The 15,303-nt window shown below is 45.4% G+C and overlaps 1 protein-coding gene across 2 annotated transcripts in view; it reads left to right on the top strand.

Moving 5' to 3' along the window:
• TTLL4 (tubulin tyrosine ligase-like family member 4) overlaps positions 1-15,303 on the top strand; it is a 59,701-nt gene that overhangs the window by 24,486 nt on the left and 19,912 nt on the right. Inside the window, exons 2-4 of one of the 2 annotated variants that reach the window (XM_011964617.1) lie at positions 9,940-11,195; positions 12,086-12,195; positions 12,544-12,607. In XM_011964617.1, the coding sequence (XP_011820007.1) occupies positions 10,204-11,195; positions 12,086-12,195; positions 12,544-12,607 (1,166 nt within the window). In that variant the 5' untranslated portion in view covers positions 9,940-10,203. Of the gene's footprint in view, positions 1-9,610; positions 11,196-12,085; positions 12,196-12,543; positions 12,608-15,303 lie in introns of both variants that reach the window. The other variant, XM_011964616.1, reaches the window with a different exon arrangement.

Raw genomic sequence — 15,303 nt, forward strand, 5'->3', positions numbered from 1 at the left:
TTTGGGATGATTCAAGCACATTAAATTTTTTTGTACACTTTATTTCTGTTAATACATTGTAATATATAATGAAATAATAATACAACTCACCATAATGTAGACTCAGTGGGAGCCCTGGGGCTTGTTTTCCTGCAACTAGGTGGTCCCATCTGGGGATGATGGGAGACAGTGACAGATCATCAGGCATTAGATTCTCATAAGCAGCACGCAACCTAGATCCTTTACATGGGCAGTTCATAATAGGGTGAGCGCTCCTATGAGAATCTAATGCTGCTGCTGAGCCTACAGGAGGTGGATCTCAGGCAGTAATACTTGCCTACATGGTAATGTTGCTTGCCCAATGCTCAGCTCCTGCTATGTGGCCTGGTTTCCTAACAGGCTGTGGACCAGTAGCAGTCCGTGGCCCAGGAGTTGGGGACCCCTGCTTTGGAGCACTGCCCTTCTCAATTGGAGGAGGTCCCAAAAGGAATATCCTGGCAATGTGGGAAGGCCGGCTAGGGGTTTGTGCCCAGGTGACCTGTAGAACATACCTCCTATAGAGAGTAGTGTTGCTGCACAGCCACTCTGATTTGGTGTCTCCTTTGGCTGAATTACAGAGCAGAGTCCAGGGCTGAGTATGATAGTCCTACCTCCTTGCTTTGTTTCTGGCTGTCTTCAGGGATATTTCTCTCTCTTTAGGCACTCTTGATGCTTTCTGTAGGTTGAGGCATGGACAGGGAAGCTGGTGGTCTGTTTTTTTTTGGCAGCGGGGGACATAGTTTTGTTCTTGTTGCCCAGGCTGGAATGCAATGGCATGATCTCAGCTCACTGTAGCCTCCACCTCCCAGGTTCAAGCCATGCTCCTGCCTCAGCCTCCCGAGTAGCTGGGATTATGGGTGCCTGCCACCATGCCCGGCTAATTTTTTGTATTTTTAGTAGAGATGGGGTTTTGCCATGTTGGCCAGGCTGGTCTCAAACTCCTGGCCTCCGGTAATCTGCCCGCCTCAGCCTTCCAAAGTGCTGGGATTATAGGCGTGAGCCAGTGCACCCAACCTGGTTGTCTATCTCAATCTCACTTTTTCCAGTTTAGAAATTGTGAGTTGGGGGCAGGTTTTCTATGTCCTTGGTACCAGGAAGATTGAGGGAGGGGATGCTGCAGATGTGGAAGTTCAGTTTTCTTACCACTTTGTCAGAATTTTTTCCCTTCTCTGTGGTCCCAGGAACTGTCTCCTCTTCATATTTGAGTTCTGGGATTTTGCGGGTGATAATCTTGGTGCTGTGTATTTGTGTTTGGTTTTCTGTGAGGGAAAGTGAAGCCAGCTTGCTTCTATACTGCCATTTTGGAACCAGAAGTCCCTATTCTTAGATACTTTACTCTTTTTGATCCTGTTGTGAATGGAATTGTGTATTTCATTTTTACATGTTGTTTGTTTGTTGCTAGTATGTAGAACTAAAACTGATGTTCGCATATTGATGGTGTATTATGTGACCTTACTAAACTTGGTTATTAGTTCTAGTAGGATTTTTTATTTGGTAAATGTTTTAGGATTTTCTCTCTCTCTCTCTTTTTTTTTTTTTAAGACAGGGTCTTATTCTATCACCCAGGCTGAAGTGCAGTGGTGCAGTCATGGCTCATTGCAGCCTCAACCTCCCAGGCTCAAGTGATCCTCCCACTTCAACCTCCTAAGTAACTGGGGCTATAGGCTTATGCTAATTTTTAAAATTTTTTGTAGAGATGATGTCTCCCTATATTGTTCAGGCTGTTCTCAAACTCATGGTCTTAAGTGATCCTTCTATTTCATCTTCCCAAAGTATTGGGATTACAGGTGTGAGCCAGTGTGCCCAGCCAGGATTTTCTATGTACAAGATCATATGTCCTACAAATAATGACAGTTTTACTTCTTCCTTTCCAATCTGTATATCTTTGATTTCTTTTTCTTGCCATGTCACACTGCTTAGAAGTTCTAGTATAGGGTCTAATAGAAATGGAGGCCGGGCATGGTGGCTCATGCCTGTAATTCCAGCACTTTGGGAGGCTGAGGCGGGCAGATCACGAGGTCAGGAGTTCAGGACCAGCCTGGCCAATATGGTGAAACCCCGTGTGAAAAAAAAATTAACTGGGTGTGGTGGCACATGCGTGTAGTCCCAGCTACTCGGGAGGCTGAGGCAGAAGAACCACTTGAACCCGGGAGGCGGAGGTTGCAGTGAGCTGAGACTGTGCCACTGCACTCCAGCCTGGACAACAGAGCGAGACACTATGTCAAAGTAAATAAATAAATAAAATAAAAAAGAAATGGAGAGAGTAGACATCCTTTGTCTTATTTTATTCCTAATCCTAGAGGAAAAGCATCTCATAATTCACTATTAAGTATGATGTTAGCTGTATCTATGGTCTTTTGACATGTCTCTATCAAATTTTGACCACTTCCTTACTTTTTGGCAGCACAAAATATTCCAGGCCCGTCTCCTGCTCTCCCTGCCCTAACCCTGTAATCAGCCATTTTTCAAGGAGCTCTGGCTGCTTTTATTAACAGATAACATTTAAAATAGTTTCTGCTGGGTGTGGTGGCTCATGCCTATAATCCCAGAACTTTGGGAGGCTAAGGCAGGAGGATCATTTGAGGACAGGAGTTTGAGACCAGCCTGGGCAACATAGTGAAACTCTATTGCTATAAAAATAAAATAAAGTAAAAAATAGCTAGGCATGGTGATGTGCACCTGTAGTCCTAGCTACTCAGGAGACTGAGGTGGGCAGATTGTTTGAGCCCAGGAGTCCTAGGCTGCAGTGAGTTATGACTGCACCACTGCACTCCAGCCTTGGTGACAGAGGGAGACCTTGTCCAAAAAAAAAAAAAAAAGGAATCAGCTGGGCATGTTGGCTCACACCTGTAATCCCAGCACTTTGGGAGGCTGAGGTGGGTGGATCACTTGAGGTCAGGAGTTCAAGACCAGCCTAGTCAACATAGTGAAACCCCGTCTCTACTAAAAATACAAAAATTAGCCAGGCGTGGTGGCGGGTGTCTGTAATCCCAGCTACTTGGAAGGCTGAGGCAGGAGAATTGCTTGAACCTAGGAGGTGGAGGTTGCAGTGAGCCGAGATTGCACCACTACACTCCAGCCTGGGCAACAGAGTGAGACTGTTTAAAAAAAAAAAAAAATTCACAAAAGCTCCCAAATAGCAAGACAGTTATCTTTTACAAAAGAACATTACCTGTCCTAGCTGAAGTTTTGTAGTGGAATAATTGTTGCCTATTCCTTGTATTTTTCCACCTTCATCACAGCTTATGAAGGGGCAGAGGGGAGATAGATCATTTGGAGCCAGTGAGAATGAGAGTTGTAACTACCATGCTGCAAATGTTTACTGGGAGCCCCTGTGCTTTTTATGTGCTTTATGTGAGTTTGTAACTTCACCTCCCACAACTACTCAATGAGGGTGTGGTACTTCCTCTCTCGTCTTTCCCCGAATGTTCCAGCTATTCTGTTTCAGAGTTGCATGTGATTCACTACTGATCTGTGCTCTGATTGTCATGAGTCACCACGAGGTGGTAGCTGCTCATGTAGCCTGACTGTGAGGAGGACCTAGATTGAGGAACTTAGCTACAGAAATAGGCTTGTTTTCTTCTAAAGTTGAACTCTGCCGGCTATAGCTTAGTGTTTATAAGCTGTTTGCCCGTTAAGCCCTCCTGCTCCCTAGGGATCATGTGTAGGAACAAGAAACACATTAGATCATTGCTCCATAAAATGTTAGATTATTCAAAATATTATTTTTCAGGTGAGGTCAATTTATTGGCCCCTAAAGTAAGTTCCTTGCAAGCTGCTGATTGGAGGGTCAGCTGATGGTGGATCCTTTGGACTTAGTAACAGAGAGTAAGGATGAATGCCTTGAGTTATCTTTAAGTAGTATAAATATGTAGTTAATCTTTTGTAATTTACGTAGTCAGCAATTACTCTTTATAAGTTTAGCTTTGTTTAAGTTGGGAGTTTTTGAAATGGGCTTCCATTAGTAGCCAGTACATAGGTTTCTACATATGTAAATACCTTTTCTCCTGTTATCTTTCTTCTGATGTTTCTTCCTAAAATACTTCCTGGGAGATGAGCAGTCTGCTTTTTGGACCCTAGAGGCGCATATATACACAAAGTGTGCATTATCACAGAACACTTAGAAATATAAGGGACACTGGCAGAAAGGTCTCCCAGACGTCATCTTAGGAGCCCAGAGTATATCACAGGGAATAGGTTTGATGACTTTGCTGAAAATTGCCCTCTAAGTATGTTCTGTCGGTAGGGTGTGGGTGCCAGACATTATTTGCCTCTCTGGACTTTGACTTTATGGCAGAACTCACTATGTTAGCTTTTGAAACAAGGTTCTCACTTCCTTCACTTCTTTTTTTTTTTTTTTTTTTTTGAGACAGAGTCTCACTCTGTCATGCAGGCTGGAGTGCAGTGGCTGGATCTCAGCTCACTGCAAGCTCCGTCTCCCGGGTTTACGCCATTCTCCTGCCTCAGCCTCCCAAGTAGCTGGGACTACAGGCGCCCGCCACCTCGCCCAGCTAGTGTTTTTTTTTTTTTTTTTTTTTTGTATTTTTTAGTAGAGACGGGGTTACACTGTGTTAGCCAGGATGGTCTTGATCTCCTGACCTCGTGATCTGCCCATCTCGGCCTCCCAAAGTGCTGGGATTACAGGCTTGAGCCACCGTGCCCGGCCAACTTCCTTCACTTCTTAGACTTTGGGCCTTCAGAAGCTTTTTAAAGTTTGTCACTTGCATTCCTTTAAAGCAGTGGGCAGGATACTGGAAAAGATGACCTGTGGCAGTGATTGGGGGTCTGGGACCCAAGCTGCCTGAATGCTTTAGTTAGGCCTCTGCTTCCCAACCATTTGAGGTTTTGATCTCATTAAGAATCTCTATAAAGAGAAGGAAGGAAGTTGTTTTTAGCAACCATCATTTCCTTGTCTTAAAGTGACACTACTGAACCTCAAACACTGAAACTAGGTTGCAGCATTTGTATTTGATACTGTTGCGAGTGATACTGTTTACTTGGCATTCTTGAAGTTACTCTCTGCAGATGCAACAAATTTGTCTTTGCTTGGCAATTCCTAACACAGCCATCTTATCCAACCCTGGGTATCTCTTAACTAGCTTTGGAACTATTTCCCAGAAAGAGAGTTACAGAAACGTCCTCTCACCTGCTTGTTGGCCCTTGAGTCCAGACATATTTCTTTAGGAAGACAGGTGGCCCTTCTCCAACTTGCTATACTACACATTGTAAGGACTGTATTCATTCTAGTACTGCTATAAATAAATACCTGAGACTGGGTGATTTATAAAGAAAAGAGGTTTAATTGGCTCATGGTTCTGCAGGCTGTATGGGTAGCATGGCTGCAGAGGCCTCAGGAAACATTTAGTCGTGGTGAAAGGGGAAGCAGGCATGTCTTCACATGGCCGGAGCAGGAGAGAGAGAAAGTGGGGCAGTGCTATACACTTTTAAACAACCAGATCTCACGAGAACTCACTATCATGAGAACAGCAAGGGGGAAATCCGCCTCCATGATCCAGTCACCTCCTCCAACTTTGGGGATTACAACTCAACATGAGATTTGGTGGGGACACAAATGCAAACCATATAGGGACTATGAGAGGAGACAAGAAGTGGGAAATGACTATTGCAGAGATATGAGATCTGGAATACCTTAGAGAGAAGAGAATTCACGCTACTCTAGTACCTGCCCAGGTGTGTTGTTTAACACTTTATCTGGGAGCAGGCCACCTGCAGCTTCTGAGGAGGGTAGGCGTGTATTCTTGGCCTCCCTCTTCCTCTTTTGGATTAAAAGCCAAACCAGCTAGGTGTTGGGCTACTTGTGTTCTTGTGTTTGGCACTGAGGGTTCATGTGGTGGGATGTAGCAAGGCAAACATTGAGCAGTGTGTGCTAAAGGAAATGTTGTGCATTGGGTGCCTGTGGCTACAAGGGAGAGGGGGACTGATCGGCTGTGCTGTTGATGAAAAGTCAGTGATGTGCTTTTAGAGATTTTCCACAAAGGGCCTTGGTATAAACATGGAGGAGTGTTTCCAGCCTGGCTTTTGTCTCGTACCTAAAGATTAGAGATAATGGAGGGGATAGAGTCTAAGTATGTGTTTCATTCCATTTAATAGGCACTGTAGACTCAGACAGATTTGAGTTTTAATCTAGGCATTACTACTTATTGGTTATTTAATTATAGAAAAGTTACTTAACTTTTCTGAGTCTTGGATTCATCATCAGTAAAGTGAATGTAAGGTTTTTTTAAGGATTAAATGAAATAATATGAATAAAATGCCTAGCATGGTACCAGACATTCATTAGGTGCCCAAACTAGTATTCGAGTTTGTTTCCCCTTCATTTACTGTGCTTTTCCAGTTTGTTTACTCAACAGAATATTGAGCACTTCCTGTGTATCAGTTACTGTGTTGGGGACATCAGCTGGAGGAGAATGTGCTCCTTGCTCCTAGTCTGATGAGTTAGTTCATTATTGAAGCTAATGTTCTGTAAGCAGTGATGGTGGCATGCAGAGAGGTGAGGCATCCTGTTCAAACTCAGGAGTCAGAGAAGACTGCCTAGGTCATGTTGCAGCTGATTTTTTTAAGTTGGGTGAAGAAGAAGAAAGGGCTCCAGGGACAGCACTTGTAAGGGAATAAAGAGCTGAGCTAGCTTGATGCACGTGGGAATCAATAGTGGGGCTGTTTTTCAGGGGGACCAGCCTGAGTTTTCATTTCCTTAGGCATTCTCCTATCACTTTGGTATGTCTGTTGTGTTGCATTGGTAGGGAAGATGTGGATTCCTGAAAGAGGACTAAGTGAGGGTTTGTGAATATGTTGAGTGTACATAATACACATGCATGTGTGCGTGTAGTCTTGTGAAGTGATTGGCAGGATTTGACTTTTCCCTTTGTCTCTATGCTTCTCTACCATAAGCAAACTCTGTAATTGTTCCAAGCACGGTATTTCCATAGTTTGGACTTGTGTGGTGGTCTGTTTTCTGTCACCTCATTTTGAGGTAACTGGCTTCAAAATCCAGTTTTAGCATTTATGCTGTTCTTAGCCCACTATCATTTTGAATATTGGCAGTGCTGCGTTGTGATTTTTTGTACTCTCCTTGAGAAAGAGTCCATGTAGGTCAGCCTTTGCAGGTAAAGAGGGCGACATCCCGTGGCTTCTGCAGTCTGTCTGTTGGTGGTATTCATTCGTAGCTGTAGACAGGAATCTTAGATCTTCCTTGGCCATTACTCTGTTAATCAAAATACAAGGTAGTCTCTCAATTTTTGTGTTTTAAATATTACTTAAGTGAAAAAACCATCTCTCTTAGGGCTGGGTTCAGTGGCACAGGCTTGTAATCCCAGTTTATGGGGAGGCTGAGATGGGAGGATCACTTGAGGCCAGGAGTTGAGACCAGCCTGGGCAGCATAGTGAGATACTGCCACTCTCTATCTTAACAATAACAAAAAAAATCAACTGTGTGTGGTGGTGCATGCCTGTGGTCCCAGCTATTTAGGAGGCTGAAAGGGGAAGATCATTTGAGTCCAGGAGTCAGAGGCTGCAGTGAGCCATGTTTGCGCCACTGCATTCCAGTTTGGGTGACAGAGCAAGACCCTGTCTCAAAACAAAACAAAACCTCTCTAATTCCTTCCCTCTAGCTACTCTGAAAACACTTGATGAGGATGTCAGGATTCCTTTCAGAATTACCCCAGACAAATGACTACTTCTTCTTCTTTTTTTTTGAGACAGAGTCTCACTCTGTCGCCCAGGCTGGTGTGCAGTGGTGCAATCTCAGCTCACTGCAACCTCCGCCTCCCGAATTCAAGTGATTTTCCTGCCTCAGCCTCCCAAGTAGCTGGGATTACAGGCACCCGCCTCTACACCTGGCTGATTTTTATATTTTTAGTAGAGACAGGGTTTCACCATGCTGGCCAGGCTGGTCTTGAACTCCTGACCTTGTGATCCACTTGCCTTGGCCTCCCAAAGTGTTGAGATTACAGGCGTGAGCCACCGCACCCAACCTTTTTTTTTTTTTTTTTTTGTGAAACAGGGTCTCACCCTGTCACCCAGGCTAGAGAGCAGTGGTGATGTCTTGGCTTGCTGCAACTTCCACCTTCCATGCTCAAGGTTTTTCATGCCTCAGCTTCCCAGGTAGCTGAGACCACAGGCATGTACCACACCTGGCTGATTTTTGTATTTTTTGTAGAGATGGGGTTTTGCCATGTTGCCCAGTCTGTTCTCAAACTCCTGAGCTCAAGTGATCTGCCCGTCTCAGCCTCCCAAAGTGCTGGCATTACAGGCATGAGCCACTGTGCCTGGCCACGAATGACTTTTTACAGTTTTCGTTATTTCCCCCCAGGTGCTGCCATGAAAGCAGGCCTACCTTTCCCTACAGTTGTGAAAATTGGAGAGTATTTTGTGAATTTGATTTAGAAAGTAAGTGACCATGCTGAACAGACAGTTTGAGACCCAGAAGGCTGGCTTAGAGGTTTTGTATTAAAGCAAACACTGATTGAGAAGATGCAAGAGACAGGCTCTTCCTCCCTGAGATAAGCCCAAACTTAAGCCCGGACTTTGGAGTGAAGAAAGCTTCTGTCCTCTTCTTACTCCCTGAACTCTCCTGTCCCAGTATGGCTGCTGGAAATAAAGTCACTTTAAGTAAAAATAATGCTGGTGTTTGGTTCAATTTTCTTTCTTCTTTTTCCCACCAACACACAGGATGGAATTTAAGCCTGTATAGTTAGCAAGAGATGAAATTGCTGTCTCAGCTCCAGAATAAACTCCGGGGTCAGCAAGGGAATTCTGTTCTCCTATCTGAACTTGTCCTACTTAACCGTGAAAAGCAGACTAAATCAGAGGCAGCTGAGTTGATTTAGGGAGCAGTAGATGTAAAACGAGTTTTTCAGATCACCTTTTTTTTTCTAAGATGGGATCTCACTCTGTTGCCCATGCTGGAGTACATGGCACCATCTCGGCTCGCTGCAACCTCCACCTCCCAGGCTCAAGCGATCCTCCCATGTCAGCCTCCCTAGTAGCTGGGACTTCAGGTGCATGCCACCATGCCTAGCTAATTTTTTGTAGTGATGGGGTTTTGCCATATTGGGCAGGCTGGTCTTGAACTCCTGGGCTGAAGCTGAGATTACAGGTGTGAGCTGTCTCACCTGGACTCGAATAATCTTTCATCTTTCAGAATTGATTGATGAGAAGGAAGATCCTCTTCTCTCTCCACATTTGCTTTATTCCTAGCCACACTGGTTTTGGGTGAGGGAAGGTAGCCCCTCGTGGAAAGTTGTGGGCGGTGAGGCAGAAAGATGTATTTTTTGTTAGAGAGAGAGAAAAACTTTCTGAGTGACAGAGTGCGGACTCATGAATGGCCTCACAGTGGTGGTGGCACCTCAGTGTCTTAGTCCTTAATGAAGCCAACTTTGATCATATGAGGGCAATAGGAAGACCACTGGAAGCTCCCTGGAAATCTAGTGTTCTCCCAGGGCCCCAAATGACGACCAAGACTGGTTGCCCAAAAATGCTGAAGTGGGACTGTACTGCTTACCTGAGGACCACTGTAGCATGGTATCCATCCTCCTGACGCTGTAACATTTCCTATCATTTCTCTCCCCTTCAGACTGACGGACTTCAAGGATGCAGCTGCTACTACCGGAGGTGTGTGGCACCTTACCTGAGCCAGGCCATGAGACCGTGTGGCCATGATGTGGGCCCCTCATGGCCTCAGCAGGAGCAGAGCACTACAGTATTGGCCTCCGCCAGAAAAACAGCTTCAAGCAGAGTGGTCCCTCAGGCACAGTGTCTGCCACGCCACCTGAGAAACCCTCGGAGGGCAAAGTCTGGCCTCAGGCCCATCAGCAAGTGAAGCCAATCTGGAAGCTGGAAAAGAAGCAAGTGGAGACACTGTCAGCAGGGTTGGGCCCAGCCCTCTTGGGCATCCCACCCCAGCCAGCATATTTCTTTTGCCCTAGCACTTTATGTAGCTCTGGGACCACGGCTGTCATTGCAGGCCACAGCAGTTCCTGTTACCTACACTCTCTCCCGGACTTGTTCAACAGCACCCTCCTATACCGCCGCTCCAGCTATAGGCACAAACCCTACCAGCAACTGGAGTCTTTCTGCTTGCGTTCGAGCCCATCAGAAAAAAGCCCCTTTTCTCTCCCTCAAAAGAGCCTCCCTGTCAGTCTCACTGCCGACAAGGCCACTTCTTCCATGGTCTTCCCCATGGCCCAGCCCATGGCCTCCTCATCCACAGAACCATACCTCTGCTTGGCAGCGGCTGGGGAAAACCCTTCAGGGAAAAGCCTGGCGTCTGCCATCTCAGGGAAGATCCCATCTCCACTCTCTTCCTCCTATAAGCCCATGCTGAATAATAATTCCTTCATGCGGCCAAATAGCACGCAAGTGCCTTTATTGCAGACCACAGAGGGCCTGAAGCCAGTATCGCCACCCAAGATCCAGTCTGTCTCCTGGCATCATTCAGGGGGTACTGGAGACTGTGCACCGCAGCCTGTTGACCATAAGGTGCCCAAAAGCATTGGCAGTGTCCTAGCTGATGCCAGTGCCCATATCGCCTTGTCTACCCCTAACCCCCATGACACATCCACCACCAGTGTTGCCTCTTCCTGGTATAACCGGAATAACTTAGCCATGAGGGCAGAGCCACTTTCCTGTGCTCTGGATGACAACTCTGATTCCCAGGCCCCAACTAAGGAGATTCGGTTCACTGAGGCCGTAAGGAAATTGACTGCAAGAGGCTTTGAGAAGATGCCGAGGCAAGGCTGCCAGTTTGAACAGTCTAGTTTCCTGAACCCCAGCTTCCAGTGGAACGTCCTCAACAGGAGCAGGCGGTGGAAACCTCCTGCGGTAAATCAGCAGTTTCCTCAGGAGGATGCTGGATTGGTTGGTCGGGTCCTCCCTGGTGCCTCAGATACCTTGGGGTTGGACAATACAGTCTTCTGTACCAAACGTATCAGCATTCACCTCCTTGCCTCACATGCCAGTGGGCTCAATCACAGCCCTGCCTGTGAATCTGTAATTGACCCCCCACCATTTGGAGAAGGCAAAGCTCCAGGTCCCCCTTCTCCTCAAATTCTTGGCATAGCCAACGTGGCTACCCGCCTCTCTTCCATCCAGCTGGGCCAGTCTGAGAAGGAGAGACCTGAGGAGGCCAGGGAGCTGGACTCATCTGATAGGGATATTAGGTACGTTGGATAATGTTTTTGGTTCATTTAGAGCAGTAGAATGTATATACCATAATTTGGGATGGCATTGACCCTGTACCTCTGAAGGTTTTATTTTTTAGCTGCCCTAGAATTTTTGGTTTTCACTTCAGGGCAAGGGTTGGGAAACTACAGCTTGCAGACCGAATCTTGCTTGTTGCCTGCTTTTGTAAATAAAGTTTTATTGTAATGCAGCCTTGTCCATTCATTTGCAGTTGTCTGTGGCTGCTTTCTTGTTACAATGGTAGAGCTGAGTAGTTGTGATAAACTGACTGGCCTGCAAACAAAAATATTTACTTTCTGGTCCTTTAGAGAAAGAGTTCGTCAACCCCTATTTTAAGTAAAAACCAGGAGAGAAATAAGAATTGTGAACACCAAGTGTTGAAGCCTGTGACTTTCCTACTTTTTCCAAACCAAATCAGGTTTCCAGACATTCTTGGCATGACAGCCATTTATAGTTAGGGCACGCACATAGTTGGCTCCTTCTCTTGTGTTTTGTTATTTTCTTGGAAACTTGGTCCACTAAGGCCTTCTTCTGAGTTCCCAGAGAGTGGCCTAGGGACATTTCAAGTCAATTACCAGATACCCATTGATGGTTTTTTAGATGTAGAATGTTGTACTTATATGCTATGAGGGACACCAAAGAAATGGAAAACATAGTGCCTCTTTGCAGAATGGGAGATGTAAGGTTGAGGAGCTATGCCTAGACCTAAGCTTTGAAGACAAGAGAAATGAGTTGTGAGGTCCAGGCAAGACGTAGCAGACTGGTAATGGAGAAGGGGCAAATACTGGGAGATGATGAAGGAATGAGAATCTAACTGTGACCTCTTTGATGGAGTTGACTAGGCTGGGGGCATGATTCTTTCTTTTAGTTCAGCTACTGACCTCCAGCCAGATCAGGCTGAGACTGAAGATACAGAAGAAGAACTAGTAGATGGTTTGGAAGACTGTTGTAGCCATGATGAGAATGAAGAGGAGGAGGGTGAGTAGGGAACCCTTTCACTTCCAACTAGGAGTTGGTTATGACATTTTGGGCAGGGGGCTAACAATTATGTACTAGATCCTTGACTCACATTACCTACATCAGTCATTTGTTTGGAGTTCTTAAGAAGGAGGTAGTGCCTTCTAGAGGACTTTGGTCTCTAGTCCTCCTGTCCCACTGGTCTTACCTTCCCCTTGCTTCTGTTGAGGAAGGCAAAGCAGCAGGGTGGTGCTTGTGGCTCCCCAAGAAGGGTTGAGCCCAGGATATTCAAGGAAGAGTTGCCTAGGCTTGGTAAGCTTGTGCTGCAGCCTTTTCTAGTCAGAATTTCTCTGTTCTTCCTTCCTCTAGGAGACTCAGAGTGCTCCTCATTAAGTGCTGTCACCCCTAGCGAATCGGTGGCCGTGATCTCTAGGTAAGTGTGGCTGTATAGATCATTGTTAGATGCTCATCTTTTGTCTCTTAAAGATTATAAAGAGATTAACTACTCAAGTCATTAATGGCCTTAAAAGCTCTAATGCATTTTTACCAAATTTTTGTGTTTGGGACTTTAGTTTTTGAACAGGGAGTAATGGGGGGCCAGAAGCACATCTCATCTGTGGGGCTTAAAAACAGTATCATGGGCCAGGCGCAGTGGCTCACACCTGTAACCCCAGCACTTTGGGAGGCTGAGGCAGACGGATCACCTGAGGTCAGGAGTTCGAGACTAGCCTGGCCAACATGGCAAAACCCTGTCTCTACTAAAAATATAAAAATCAGCAAGGCATGGTGGTGCACACCTGTAATCCCGGCTGCTTGGGAGGCTGAGGCACGAGAATCACTTGAACCTGGGAGGTGGAGGTTGCAGTGAGCTGAGGTCACGCTGCTGCACTCCAGCCTGGGTTACGGATTGAGACTCTGTCTCAAAAACAAAACAGCAACAACAAAAACAGTATCATGGACTGGGCACAGTGGCTTATGCCTATAATCCTAACACTTTGGGAGGCTAAGATGGGTGAATCACTTGAGGCCAGGAGTTAGAGACCAGGCTGGCTAACATGGTGAAACCCCATCTCTACTAAAAATAGAAACAATTAGCTGGGTATGGTGGCGCACACCTGTGATCGTTGACGTCCCAAAGTGCTGGGATTATAGGGATGAGCCACTGCACCTGGCCCTAATTTTTAATGAAAAACTAGCTGTATATCATTGGGCTTGACCAATATATGGAGCACCCAGAGTCGGGTTGCTTTTCTTTGCATCAACCCTGCCTTAGATGAAGCTAGGAATAAAGGGAGCCTTCTCTGCCTTGTTTAGCATGGACGAGATGGGCTACATCTCTGTGAAATGTGATGGTGTGGCAGCAGCACACCAATTTTAGAGCCCTTAACCTGTAAGGTGGAGACAGAGCTGTTTGGAAAGTGGGAGCGAGAACTGGGATTCTCTGTGAAGGTGGATAGAAATCCCATCACAGGCACCCTGAGTCTGATGCATAAGTTGTCACTTTCAGCCCAACCCATCCTCCTTCCAGAAAAGCAAAACTACTTCGGGTTATATATATTGGTTGTTGATTAAGTACCTCCACTCTTCATAGGAGAAAGATATTTGACATGTAATTGATTTGGAGTCCTACCTTTTTTACACTTAAGGGCCTACTTCAGGACTGCTACACAGCCCTGCTACACAGCCCTTTAGCCTTCCTGATATATAAGATAAAATTCACAAAAGGTGTTTGTTAATCATTTGCTCATTAATTAATTAACTTTTACAAATTGCACATAACTTCTTCTCTATATGAGGCTTAAACATAATTTTCAAGAAAATGGAAATACATATTTTTATTTTTTAGAGTCAGAGTCTTGCTGTATTGCCCAGGCTAGAGTGCAGTGGATCCATCATAGCTTACTGTAACCTCGAACTCCTGGGCTCAAGCAATCCTCCTGCCTCAGCCCCCTGGGACTACAGGACCACCCACCACACCCAGCTAATTAAAAAAAATTTTTTTGTAGAGTTGTGGGGGAAGGTCTCATTATATTACCCAGGCTGGTCTTGAACTCTGGTCTCAAGTGATCCTCTTGCTGTAGCCTCCCAAAGCACTGAGATTAGGGGTGTGAGCCACTGCACCTGACCAAAAATGGAGATAGATGAATTCCAAACCACTCTGCATTTTAAAGATGACTAAAATACTTTTAGATTGCTAAAATCTTATTTTTTTTCTATTATGAAGTATTTGTATATTTATTATGGAAAATTTGGCAACCACTGAAAAACAGAAAAATCATTGGAAACACTACCTGTTTCTTTACACAACAATATTTTCACTGCATTTCCTGTCGTGCTCTAAGAATCATGTAATTTTAGAGATGGAAGCCATCAAGTCCAGTGTAAATATTGAGGACCAGAGAAGTGAAGTAGCTGTTCCAAGGTCATAGTTTCTAGCATGGCTAGACTAGAAGCCAGGTCTCTTGAGGAGAAGTTTAGGACTCTTGTGAGACGACTCACAAGGGTTTTTTGTTTGTTTTTAAATTAAGCTTGTGATATTGAGATAATTATAGATTTCACATACAGTTGTAAGAAAGAATGCAGAGAGGTCCCCTGTACTCTCTACTCAGTTTCCCCCATTGGGTAACATCTTGTAGAAGTACAATATAGTACAATTGGGATGTTGTTAACATTGTTAGAGTCAAGATATGGAACATTTTGCTGGGCACAGTGGCTCACGCCTGTAACCCCAGCACTTTGGGAGGCTGAGGCAAGTAGATCAGTTGAAGTCAGGAGTTTGAGACCATCCTGGCCAACATGGTGAAACCCTGTGTTTTACTAAAATACAACATCTTCTAAAAATACAAAAATTGGCTGGGCATGATGGTGGGCACCTGTAATCCCAGCTACTCGGGAGGCTGAGGCAGGAGAATCACATGACCTGGGAGGCAGAGGTTGCAGTGAGCTGAGATCGCGCCACTGCACCCCAGCCTGGGTGACAAGAGGCAAGACTGTCTCAAAAAAAAAAAAAAAGATACAGAATGTTGTCATCACTGTAGGAATTCCTCCTCCTGCTACACTTATAGCTACACCTACTTTCCTCCTACTCCCATTCCCTCCTTAATCCCCTGGCAACCACTAGTTCTCCTT

The sequence above is a fragment of the Mandrillus leucophaeus genome, unplaced genomic scaffold (assembly GCF_000951045.1).
Source record: "Mandrillus leucophaeus isolate KB7577 unplaced genomic scaffold, Mleu.le_1.0 Scaffold70, whole genome shotgun sequence".
In the NCBI taxonomy this organism is placed as follows: Eukaryota; Metazoa; Chordata; class Mammalia; order Primates; family Cercopithecidae; genus Mandrillus; species Mandrillus leucophaeus.